This window comes from Esox lucius, chromosome 2 (genome assembly GCF_011004845.1).
Source record: "Esox lucius isolate fEsoLuc1 chromosome 2, fEsoLuc1.pri, whole genome shotgun sequence".
Lineage (NCBI taxonomy): Eukaryota > Metazoa > Chordata > Actinopteri > Esociformes > Esocidae > Esox > Esox lucius.
Genome location: NC_047570.1, coordinates 12,977,975 through 12,990,959, shown reverse-complemented (window position 1 = coordinate 12,990,959; position 12,985 = coordinate 12,977,975). Strand labels below are relative to the sequence as shown.

Genomic DNA, 12,985 nt, shown 5'->3' with positions numbered 1-12,985 from the left:
GCGTTCTGTTCTTATGTGTGTGGTTGGATATATTCATATACAACCATTTTTCAATGTTTCCCTTTTTCCTTTCTGTGGGCTTTTCTGAACCCCTTTCAAAGCTCCATCATGTGATTCCAGCAAGCTGGGACCTGGGCATTGGCCTTGAACTCTCACCCTGCCTGCAATCAGTCATTTCCGTGAGCCAGAGACAGCTCATCCCTCCTCCCTCTCCAAAGCCCCTGTTCCCCGCCCTCTTCCTCTGCCTAGATTCCTCCAGCCCACACTCTTTCTCCTTTAGAGTGCTGAGAATCGGAGAGGCCAACTCTTGCTTTTCGCTGATCTCTGTTCGGTGACAACTTTGCAAACACATAGCCACAGTGGCTGAATAACCGAATCCACCCCCCTGTCCCCTCACCCAGCCCCCTGTCTCCTCCCCACCCCCCTGTCTCCTCCCCAGCCCCATGTCCTCTCATCCAGCTCAGTGAGCCCATCCAGCTTCTTGTCCCCTCACCCAACCCCCTGTCCCCTCACCCAACCCCCTGTCCCCTCACCCAGCCCCCTGTCCCCTCACCCAGTCTGGGGCTGATCCATCAATTGGTGAAGTGGCCTTGAACTGATGAGTAAATGATGGTGTCAACCTGCCTGCCTTTCATGACAGCAAGACCAGGCAGATGGCTCAAACACAGGTCTTTTCTTCCCCACACAGTCAGTCACACACACACACACACACACACACGCACACACAGTCACAAACACTCAGTCACATAGAGACATACACTCAGTCACTCTCACTAGCTACTTTTCTCCATTTTTTTCAGGGATATTCTCTCTTCCCCTCTCATTCTTCCTGCGACGCTCTCTCTCTCACTCTTTTTCTCCAAAGCATTAGTGTGTCAGTGGTCCTTCTCTGTTATGCTATTGTTCCTCAGACTGCAGTAGTTATATTTTATTTCTCTGCCCCTCTGTTACTGATAGTGTGCAGAGACACTCATCTCTAGACTGATTCTTCGTTAAAGTACTTTTCCTCCATTTGAATTATTCCAGCTCAGTGCCTGACGTAAGTTGCCTTCTATCTCTATTGGCAGTGAGTGAATAAGTAAACATGGTATGTTCTGAATAGTGAAGGGCCTCAAGCCTAACCATAGTGCCTGTTCTAGACACAGATTCTGTCTTCCCTGTCAGATGATTGACACATAGAGAAGGCAGCATCTGGTTCCTCAGTCTGTCAGCCAACCCTGGGCTTTATAGTAGCAGCAGTTAAAGAAATTACAGCACAGGGGACACAGTATAAAATTGCCCTGCTCTGGTCTGAAACCATCTTGGTTAACCCAGAATTAACATCTTGCATAATTGATCAGGTTTTTGATGAAGTTCTGCATTCCATAGCTCTTAAATCCCTGATGTAGGGTATTGGCTGAAGCAGGACGAAGCAGGTCTCCAGGGCAGTAAGATACGAGGATTGGAATTGGAACAAAGAGCTTAAGCTCTCGCTTTTTGCAAGTTATGGGCCAGTCTGTCAATGAGAGATTTCTCTCAGACACATCCACCCTCAAAGTTAAAGATGTCTGGGAAGAGGGGCAAGAATGTCCCAGACCGATGTGGAATTTCATAAGCCACGAGTCAACAGCAGGCTTCCGGTGGAGGTGTGTGTGTGTTTGTGGGTGTGTTTGTGTGTGTGTGTATGTGAACAGTGTTGGGGGACGGGGTAGCACAGTAAATTGTCCCTTGGGTCCTCTTTGGTGTGTTTCTATGGCGTCTTGTCAGGTTTCATGCATGGAAATACTCCATCCATCCCTTACTTGAAAGGCTGTCACAAACGGGTCTGTCGAGCACCAAGCTGAGGGTGCTTGACTGCTGCCACCTAAGAGGTCAAAGTTTAGATTGTCCTAGAGAAGAAGGGAGGAGAGCCTCAGAAGAGTGAAACAAGAAACCCTCTGTCCTCATAATTAACTAGAAAGGCCCTGTGAGATTGATTCAACCTGACAGACTCTGGACCAACCAATCCTCTATGGAATAATGGCAGTCTACTCTTTCAGCCCCACCCCCCATAAAACCAAAACCATCTCCTCTATTGTTCTATAACCCAGTGCTAGTTTATAATATACATATTTATAACGAAACATTCAAAACAACACAAATACAGCAGAAAACACTATTATGTGGCCGTTTAGTACAACATACTGCTTCTATATGCTGGTGACACCAACCATGCCAAACTCTGTGGCCAGGCCAAAGGGATTTCATAGATATGGGAAGAGCCCCACCCTACATCCAGGCGGACATGGAAGTGGGCGCATTAACATTGCTCACAATACAAGGAAACGACTTCCACACGTCACGTAGCCCTCTCACCTATGGGCACATCTTTATGTATGTGCGCATTCATCTTTTTTCCAATCCTCTGATGGCCACAGTTCAGCCCATCATTTTCAGTGCAATACCCAGACACGTTTTATTCTTGCAATAAAACCTTCAATTTGGCTGTGATGTCTTACAAGTGTCTTATACCACTCTACAGTATGTATATCATTTCTGCCTTAAATACTTTACCTGAAAGTACAATTGTGTTGCCTATGGATTGATCAACTATATTGTTTTATCTCCAAGCAATATAGTTCGTAAGTCCATCTGAACCGTGATGTTAAGGTTTAATAATCCTTCCTGGACCTGAGTCCAACATCGACCCACCACCAAGTGGCACCAAATTATAGAATGTGTTGATTCTGTTTCATCGTGGATGAGTCAGTATATGTCCGACTGCTCAGTACCCCAAAGGTTTAGCAATCCTTTTACAGCAAGAATTGTATTTACCAGTCTAAATTGAAAGGTGTGAATTGATATATGAATTGTTGTTACAGTACTGTATAAAGGCCGTAGGCAGCTGGAAGTCGAACTTAAGCCATTTATTAAGGTTTTAGTTTTTATTTATCAAAAAAATTATAAACCCTAACTACCCCAATAAATCACTTTAATTCAACTTTCACTTTAAGTGAAACTTTTTTAGGTTTGTACTGATCCTTTGGAAATATACATGTGATTTTTAATTGATGGCAGACAAACTAATTTCTTCTGAGCAATTGCTCTTTCAATTTTTACTGCAAAAGCTGCGATCAGTTTGGAATAGCTTTATATTTAGTATACAATCTATTAATAATAACTCATTTTACCCATCACTCATTCTTGGCAGAACCTCATCCCGCCTCATCTAACCCTTTTCAAACTTTTTGTGTTAAAAACTCTATGACCTTGTCTTTATTCTTTGTTCTTGAATTCCTTGTCATTGGCAACAACTTTGTTGATTTGAGAAGCCCTACAGAACACACCCTGGTTTCCACAGTACATCATCAGCGCAGGCCTTTCACTCCTGGACATTTTCTACCACATTACAATGAATGTCCAGATAGGTGGTGAAGACTGATGTTACTCATCTGTGTGTGTGGACACCTGCTGCCCGTTGAAACAGCTGCAGACTCATTTCAGTTGTCTGGAATCAGAAACCCAGGGATACAGTGGGAGAGAGGAAAGAGATTGAAGTTACTGTCTGGAAAACAGCACCCCTATTCAGCAGGCAGGATGTGACAAATGGATAGAATAAAAGGCATAAAAAAATGAATTTTCCTCCATCTATTTTCAAACAGTGACTGATCTTACAACTCCCACCTTGGAGCAAGCTCTATCTTTGCAGTCAGAACAGAACAGCAGCACTGAATACATTAGCTTGTAGTACTATAGTTCCATGCGCTTTTCAAAAAGGCACTTCTCACTCTAGCTGTCACTAGCTATCTATTTTCCCATTTGTTACAGAGCCACTGTATCACACTTGAAGTGTTTCCTTTTTTGTAACACAAATCGCGTTAAAAATACCATGAAGAAATGCAAGATGCTGGAGGGGTTCATCTCCATATTCTGCACCTCTATGTTAAATGTTTTATTTTCTCATCCCCTCGGGATTTAAAGGAAAAAAGTAGCTGATTATGTATTCAGCTTTTATAATACCCCTCCTTATTCCACCACCACCCCCCACAACACACACACACAAACACATACCGGCGTCACCCCATTTTACACAAACACACACACACACCAAGTCTTCCTCCAGCAACAACAGACAGAGGAAGGAGAGATTGGAAGGGAGGTGGAGGGGAGGAAGTAGGAGAAAGAAAAGGAGAAAACAGCAGAGTGAGGTATGTTCCCCCAGGGGGGCTAGGTATGTGGACAGATGGCAGGGTTCCACTGATGCTGATGGGTGAGGTGGAAGAGAGGAGGGGGGACAGGAGAAGACACAGAGAGACAGTTGGAGGGAGATGCTCTTCTGTGGTCTCTGTGTGTTCTGTGTGTGTTCTCTGTCTACTCATCATGTGCTACCCAAAAAAAAGGGTGTTCTAACTCTAGAACCTAAGTTGGTTCTTCAGCCAACCATGAGGGCAAATGCTCCGTGGAGATGACATTTTTTTATTAACTTTTTTTGGATTTCAGTAAGAACGTGGGTGTAACCAAGAACCAGAGGGTTTTACCAGGAACCGAAATAAGGATTTCCCTTCAGACAGAGAAATCCAAGGACCCTTTTTGTTTTCAGTTAGAACATTTTTAAGGATCATAACTATTTGCAGTGTTCAAAATTAATTGGAGTTACATTTACTCCCAAATATAGGTAGACATTGTAGGTATAAATAATTATCTAAAACCAATGTCTCCAATATCACAGCAGTGATTGAACAGGTTTGAAATGAAATCCCTCCCATCACAAGAAGATTATTGTTTGAACTTCTACAAAGGGGTTCCCTTGAGACCCTTTTCTTTTAAAATATAATTTATTGAAGATAACACAAACGAACAATACAGGAGATTTTACAAAAATATTGAGCGCCTTTCAGAAAAATCCACAATAACCTTTTCAGAGGTTTTTTTCAGGGACCTTACTGACCAGGAAATGTTCTGCCATTTGACAGGATGGATGTGTCAGTTCATAGTGACAGGATGAATGTGTTTGTTTACAGTGACAGGATGAATGTGTCTGTTTATAGTGACAGGATGAATGTGTCTTTTTACAGTGACAGGATGAATGTGTCTGTTTACAGGTACAAGATGAATGTGTCTGTTTATAGTGACAGGATGAATGTGTCTGTTTACAGTGACAAGATGAATGTGTCTGTTTATAGTGACAGGATGAATGTGTCTGTTTACAGTGACAAGATGAATGTGTCTGTTTATAGTGACAGGATGAATGTGTCTGTTTACAGTGACATGATGAATGTGTCTGTTTACAGTGACAGGATGAATGTGTCTGTTTACAGTAAAAGTATGAATGGCGGTTTATAGTGACAGTATGAATGTCTGTTTATAGTGACAGTATGAATGTCTGTTTATAGTGACAGTATGAATGTCTGTTTATAGTGACAGTATGAATGTCTGTTTATAGTGACAGTATGAATGTCTGTTTATCGTGACAGTATGAATGTCTGTTTATCGTGACAGTATGAATGTCTGTTTATCGTGACAGTATGTATGACTGTTTATAGGAACAGTTTGACTGTCTTTTAGTGACAGTGGTAGAAATGTCCTACTACAGTCATATGGAAAAAAGTATTTCATTCAGATTCTACACATGAAGATGAATATTCCATTGTTTGCCTGTCAACATCCTGTGGGAGTTTTAAACACAGCCCTTGTCAGATTCTGCAGCCTTTGTTTTTCTCTTAAAATGCCTACACAATATATTCCTCTTCTAAATCAATAATCATCTCTTGGAGAACTGTTGTCTCTCTCTGTGCTACCCAATAACATCCTTGTCCTTGCTTCAAACTAGAGACTGACGTCTTTCCTATATTTACATGTTTTATCTTCTTTGTCCCTCCTCCTCCCCTCTTACATTTGCATGTTCTGTTCATGGAGCAGATGCACTTCTCCAGAACAACGGGCCGTATGGACTGAATAATTGTGCATACTTTTTGTCCTGTTCTTCCTCCAGCACACTGACCATCTACGGCATCAGTCAAGAGGACGAGGCCATCTACCAGTGCATCGCTGAGAACAGTGCCGGCTCTACACAGGCCAGCGCCCGTCTGACTGTGCTCTGGGCAGACGGGCTTCCAGGGATGCCCGTTCTGGTTCGGGCTGAGGCCCTCTCACCCACATCCATCCAGGTGTCCTGGAAGGAGCCGGCCCAGAACAATCAGGAGATCATCGGCTACGTTCTCCATATCCGCAGGTCCACAGGTTAGTGGTTACAGGTTACTGCACAGTTTCAAAGATCCCTGCGGAACATTCCATGCTTCTCTGATCCAGATTAACTGATGAGTTAGCCTGGTGTCTGGTCGCCTGGCTGGCTTCCCAAACCACTAGTGTGGAGTCTGGTTGCGTGGCTGGCTGCCCAAACCACTAGTGTGGAGTCTGGTTGCGTGGCTGGCTGCCCAAACCACTAGTGTGGAGTCTGGTTGCCTGGCTGGCTGCCCAAACCACTAGTGTGGAGTCTGGTTGCGTGGCTGGCTGCCCAAACCACTAGTGTGGAGTCTTAGTCCATGTGGGTAAAGCGGCATTTTTACTTACTTACTTAATATTTTTGTATGACACCCATTATTTTTACATACAACGAATGTATGTAGCGAATGACAGAGCAAAAGGAGGGGAGGAGAGCTAGAGGCAGACAACTGGGGAGAGGAGGAGAGAGCAGGGGACAGACAACCGGGGAGAGGAGGAGAGAGCAGGAGACAGACAACCGAGGAGAGAGCAGGAGACAGACAGCTGGGTAGAGGAGGAGGACATGTGGTAACAGGACACCTGATTCTCCAGTCACGTCAGGAGGGATGATCACTGCCAACCCCTCCTTCCTCCAGAGGAGGAGCCATAAAACTGGCTTTTAATTGATTATTGAATGAGAAGACATTTTATGGTGGCATGTTAATGTTTATTTGCTGGGGATGGTGAGGTCTGCTAGTGTGGCAATGTCCACGGTTTTGTTGCGTGTGAGGGTAGCTATGTGTATACAAGGAAAATCATGAATTAGGGTTAGGGTTGGGGTTCATTTTTCATGTTATTTGTTAGGTTTATTACTTACAGTTAAATTCAGGTTAGGTTATTCTGGTTATGATTAGGTCAAGGTTGGGGTAAAAGTTATATGTTGACCAAAATGTATCGATAGCACACAAAAATGGGAAACATTGTCCCAACTTGTCAAAATGCTTTTTCATGCTTATCGGACAGATTTAGGCTTAGGCTTAATGTTAGGAATTAAGGTTGGGTTCAAGCATAAAAGTTAGGTTATTGAGGTTAGGGTTAGGTTAGGTGTAGGGGTAGAGGTTCTGGAAAACATGAAAACATGGTGTGTGTGCGTGTGTGTGCGGGTGCACATTGCATTGGGACTGGTCTCCCAGTCCCAGCTGCTGCTCCAGCCTCTGTAGTGCTATTAGATGTCTAATTAAAAGCTTTAGGGACCAGACAACAGGCTCTGCTTTAATTACCTCCAAGTGACAGGCTGGGGCCTCCAGGTACCTTGTTAATTGTTGTCGGTGAGGTACTCTGACCCCCCCCTTAGTTTCCAATTGAACAAGCCCCTCTCCAGAACCACCCAAAGATTCCCCCAACTATGTTACTCTGTCACATTCAACTCTCATCCGTAAAATTCCTGACAGTGAAAACTGTCACATTAAACAGTTGCAATAACCGTTAAAAAATTATTTCACAAAGCGATTATTTTCATTGTGTCCCGGATCCTATTTCCTGTCCATTCTCATCACACCTCCCTCTTCTTCTCCCTCCCTCAGACCCAATTGAGATGGAGTACCAGGAGGCAGTCAGTAAGGTGACTCTTCAGCAGGCAGTGGGTGACCTGGAGCCCTCCACCAGCTACACCTTCTATGTGAAGGCCTACACCTCCCGCGGAGCCAGCAAGCCCTCAGAGAGCACCACCGAGAGCACGCTGGGGGAAGGTCAGCCTGGGGCACACATTTGTATGCAGACGCGCGCGCACGCACACACACACTCACACACACAAACACTTGCAGGAACACAGGTGCACAATGTGCACGGAACAGGGAAGCTTACACACACAGTCGTACATACACACACACACACACTTGCAGGAACACAGGTGCACAATGCGCACGGAACAGGAAAGCTTACACACACAGTCGTACATACACACACACACACACAAACACTTGCAGGAACACAGTTGCACAATGCGCACGGAACAGGGAAGCTTACACACACAGTTGTACATACACACACACACACATAAACGCTGCCATGCTCACTACTAAGATCTAAGATGATGGTAATTACTTGGACCTAAACAGTTTTTCTGAGTTGTATATTTTAATGGTTCTGTAAAACCCAACAGGAGTCTGTGAAATGGTAACACTTGCTGTGGCGGATTGATATTCTGGGAAGGTTCCAGAAGGTGTTTTGTAGACAGTACTGTTGACCCCACAAGGCAGGTCTGTGGTGGACATAACGGTCTGGTCGGGAATAATGGAAGATGTAATGTTGTTTGGCTCGTGTGTGTTTTGGATGTGGATTGATTCCTGACACAGCGTTGCGTGTGTGTGTTTCAGTGCCATCCCCCCCGTCCCTGTTCACTAAGCTGGTGAACAGCAGTGTGGTGCAAGTTGTGTGGGAACCGTCCTCTAAGATGGGTCAAAACCAGGGCTTCAGGCTCTACTACAGGAGGGCCCACGCCCCCCTCTTCACCGGTCCACTCACCTTCCACCGCAACGTCACCCAATACAACATCACCCAGCTGGGTGAGACTGGGGGACATTATCTAGTTCTAGGGGCTGGGGTTGGGTGAGACTGGGGGACATTATCTAGTTCTAGGGGCTGGGGTTGGGTGAGACTGGGGGACATCATCTAGTTCTAGGGGCTGGGGTTGGGTGAGACTGGGGGACATCATCTAGTTCTAGGGGCTGGGGTTGGGTGAGACTGGGGGACATCATCTAGTTCTAGGGGCTGGGGTTGGGTGAGACTGGGGGACATCATCTAGTTCTAGGGGCTGGGGTTGGGTGAGACTGGGGGACATTATCTAGTTCTAGGGGCTGGGGTTGGGTGAGACTGGGGGACATTATCTAGTTCTAGGGGCTGGGGTTGGGTGAGACTGGGGGACATTATCTAGTTCTAGGGGCTGGGGTTGGGTGAGACTGGGGGACATTATCTAGTTCTAGGGGCTGGGGTTGGGTGAGACTGGGGGACATTATCTAGTTCTAGGGGCTGGGGTTGGGTGAGACTGGGGGACATTATCTAGTTCTAGGGGCTGGGGTTGGGTGAGACTGGGGGACATCATCTAGTTCTAGGGGCAGGGGTTGGGTGAGACTGGGGGACATTATCTAGTTCTAGGGGCTGGGGTTGGGTGAGACTGGGGGACATTATCTAGTTCTAGGGGCTGGGGTTGGGTGAGACTGGGGGACATCATCTAGTTCTAGGGGCTGGGGTTGGGTGAGACTGGGGGACATTATCTAGTTCTAGTCTATATGGTGCACATACCTCTTCCTCTCAACTGACCTGTCTCTCTCTCTGTCTCTCTGTCTGTCTCTCTCTCTGTCTCTCTGTCTGTCTCTCTTCCCCCCCTGCTCAGATCCAACCCTAGTATATGAGATAAAGGTTCTGGCATTCAACCAACACGGAGATGGCAACGCAACCGTGCGCTTCGTCTCACTGAAAGAGGCTGTAGAGAAATCAGGTGATTGACTGCTGCCACAAAAACACACACTCTCACACAAGCTCTATCGCACACACTCTCGCACACGCTCTCACACACGCTCTCACTCACACTCTCACACACACTCTCACACACACTCTCACACACTGTCAATGTTGAAGAGGCCTCAGACAGGATGCCCCATTGGTTGTCTGGGAGGCGCCACTGGATTAGATTGTGCTGTTTCTTGGTGTGTGTGTGACTGAATGGCAGCTCTCATCCTCACTGGCATGTGTGTGCGTGTGTCCGTCCGTCCACAGTGCTGAACACCCCCTGTGACTGTGTGAAGGACGAGCAGAGCAAGACGTCTACGACAGGTATCATCATCGGCATCCACATTGGAGTCACCTGCATCGTCTTCTGTGTGCTCTTCCTCATGTTCAGCTACAGGGGCAGGTAAGTTGCACAGCCACAAAGTGACTGTGTGTGTGTGTGTGTTTGGTTTCCTGTTTTACCATCTCAGGTTTCGGAGTTAGGGTTAAGTTAAGTTTAGGTATAGAGTTTGAGGTAATGTAAAGGTTTTTATTTTTTTTAAGTTACTAAATTGTCGGTCCTCATCTTGATAGTAACACGTGTGTGGTTATGCATGCAGGTTGATATGACACAGGGTCTGCATGTGTGTGTTGGGGGGGTCATATGGATAAGTGTGTGTGTTAACCTGACTTGGGGGCTGTGCGTTTTGTGCTCCCCCAGGCTGATGATATGTATGACAGTGCGGGCCACCCCCCAGGTGTGTGTGTGTGTTAACCTGACTTGGGGGCTGTACGTTATGTGCTCCCCCAGGCTGATGATATGTATGACAGTGCGGCCCACCCCCCAGGTGTGTGTGTGTGTTAACCTGACTTAGGGACTGTACGTTATGTGCTCCCCCAGGCTGATGATATGTATGACAGTGCGGCCCACCCCCCAGGTGTGTGTGTGTTAACCTGACTTAGGGACTGTACGTTTTGTGCTCCCCCAGGCTGATGATATGTATGACAGTGCGGGCCACCCCCCAGGTGTGTGTGTGTTAACCTGACTTAGGGACTGTACGTTTTGTGCTCCCCCAGGCTGATGATATGTATGACAGTGCGGGCCACCCCCCATGTGTGTGTGTGTGTTAACCTGACTTAGGGGCTGTACGTTTTGTGCTCCCCCAGGCTGATGATATGTAAGACAGTGCGGGCCACCCCCCAGGCCAGCCGTGGCGTTACCCTGGAGTCTTCCTCCCAGGCAGCCCTGGCGCTAAACGGGCTGGGCAGGACGAGCTCAGAGGAGAACGGCAGTGCTGCTGGGAAAATCACGGGGGACAGCAACGAGCTGGAAAGACTCTTCTCAGGCCCGTCCCACTGTGGAAATGGAGTGGACAGCTCACGCATGGTCAGTAGATGTCAGACCACAGAGGGTGCTCAAACCGAAATGTGTGATGAAATCTGAAGTCCCTGTCGTCACATCATGATGGCCCCCGCCGGCTCAATTGGAAATGATCTGTAATGTTTTAATATCACAGAATTTTTATTTTGAATCAGTAAGGATGTAATAGTCTTTATTTACATTTTCTATGTTACATTTCCATATATGTTTGTGTTCAGTTGGAGAGCTCCCCGTTGTCCAATCCTCTGAATGAGACCCAGTTGTCCACGCTGCCACGGGAAGACTTCAGCCTTGTCATGGAGGGGGACAGAGTGACGCAGTTCCTGGGGCCTGGGTCACCCAGCAGGACCAGTGCTGATAGAAGGCCAAGTCTGAGACACAGTTACAGTGTCACTTCTGACTCTTCTCTCACTCAGGTCCACTGAAGGATTTCCTTTCAAATTAGTTCCCCTTAGTGCAAATATTTTTGTTATTGATCAGTCAAATACGTAGCGTCTGGAAAACGTTCTAGTGGTCTTGGACAAGTTATTGGGGGTGTATCTAAGCTGGGTTTTGGTGCGCTTTTGCGAAGGACGGCTATCTTTTAGCTTTGGCAGTTGAATGAAGTGTTCTCTTATTATTTACTTACTTTTCTGGATGCAGGCAGGACAGAATTTATGCTCAGAATGTCTTTGTTATACATTCATCATTTATCTCAGAGTTTAATATCACAAAGTGGTTATAAGTTATTGGTCTTATTTCTACTTTTTCTTTTGATGTCAAAGACAAACTCCTGCTGCCTACTCTCAGCCTACCAATGATTCCACAAACATCCAATGAAGACCAAGGCCTTCTTCAGTGATTTCATATATTCTCTGTCTCAGGACTTTTTTTCAGTGATATTAATGGTTTTTTTAGTTGTGGGCCTTCATACAGGCTCTAGACTTGGCTATGTGAACCATAGGATTCGACAAAAACCTACCTCAGCCGGAATGAATGTGTTGTGGGAAGCCTTTTGGATATGTGTCTTCCCTTTGTGTTCAGTTACTTTTACATGTAGAGGAATCGGTTACAAAAACACGAAAACAGGTGCCACGCTACCTCAGATGTCAAGAACCGCAGCTCTCCTGCTTGTCGAAGCGAAATGGGAAAACAATATCCTCGACGTAAAGCACTTCCAAACGCTGAAGTCAATGTTCTACCTCAAGATAACAATGTCCTCGTTGTTGTTGTCGTCTGTCGTTCTTTCTTTCATAATGAAACGTGTACTTCTGTCGTGAGAGATCCTGGCTTCCCTTCGTTGATGAATTGCTGTTCGTGGATATGTCAGTACCTCATGCAAGTTGGCAAATTACATTGTTGTATGAATTCTCCTTGTAGAAATGTTTTGTGTTCCATAGTGTTTGTATACCATTATTATATTATTTTTTTTACTTTTCAAGTGTTTTAATTTGAATCTTCATTGCTTTAGTTGATGTACTTTTAGTGATGCACTGCACTGCTTCTTATAATTTCAGGACAATTTGACTGCTAATTGAGATATGCTATATTCTGTTGGGCAGGAGAGGTTTAGTTACGTTCACCCTCAAATGAGACATACAGTACATCATATGTGTATTTATGATCGATTGCTTGATTTAATTGCGTGCGTGCGTGCGCGCATTTGTGTCTGTGTCCGCGCGTATGTTTGCGCCTGTGTGGGTGACAGTGAGTGGCTGTACACACACACACATACATAGACATATATATATATATATATATATATATATATATATATATATGTGTGTGTATGTATGTATGTATGTATGTATGTGATGTATTATGAAAATTAAGCACAAGTTTATCAGAATGTCATTGTAGAGATTGACAACCACATATGTTAATGTAGACCTAATTCTGGAAAACTGGCTTTTCAATTGGCAATAGTGTCGTTGTAATCGCATTTTAAGACTCGGGCTGTCTGTCACACACTCCAACCGG

The 12,985-nt window shown here is 45.4% G+C and overlaps 1 protein-coding gene across 2 annotated transcripts in view; it reads left to right on the top strand.

Annotated features, from left to right (window-relative positions):
• Positions 1–12,779, top strand: part of igdcc3 (immunoglobulin superfamily, DCC subclass, member 3) — an 85,491-nt gene extending 72,712 nt beyond the window's left edge. Inside the window, exons 8-14 of one of the 2 annotated variants that reach the window (XM_029124143.2) lie at positions 5,951–6,198; positions 7,743–7,928; positions 8,535–8,723; positions 9,551–9,655; positions 9,934–10,069; positions 10,813–11,032; positions 11,245–12,779. In XM_029124143.2, coding sequence (XP_028979976.2) covers positions 5,951–6,198; positions 7,743–7,928; positions 8,535–8,723; positions 9,551–9,655; positions 9,934–10,069; positions 10,813–11,032; positions 11,245–11,451 — 1,291 coding nt within the window. In that variant the 3' untranslated portion in view covers positions 11,452–12,779. The remainder of the gene's footprint in view (positions 1–5,950; positions 6,199–7,742; positions 7,929–8,534; positions 8,724–9,550; positions 9,656–9,933; positions 10,070–10,812; positions 11,033–11,244) is intronic. The other variant, XM_029124145.2, reaches the window with a different exon arrangement.
• Positions 12,780–12,985: the final 206 nt, after the last annotated feature.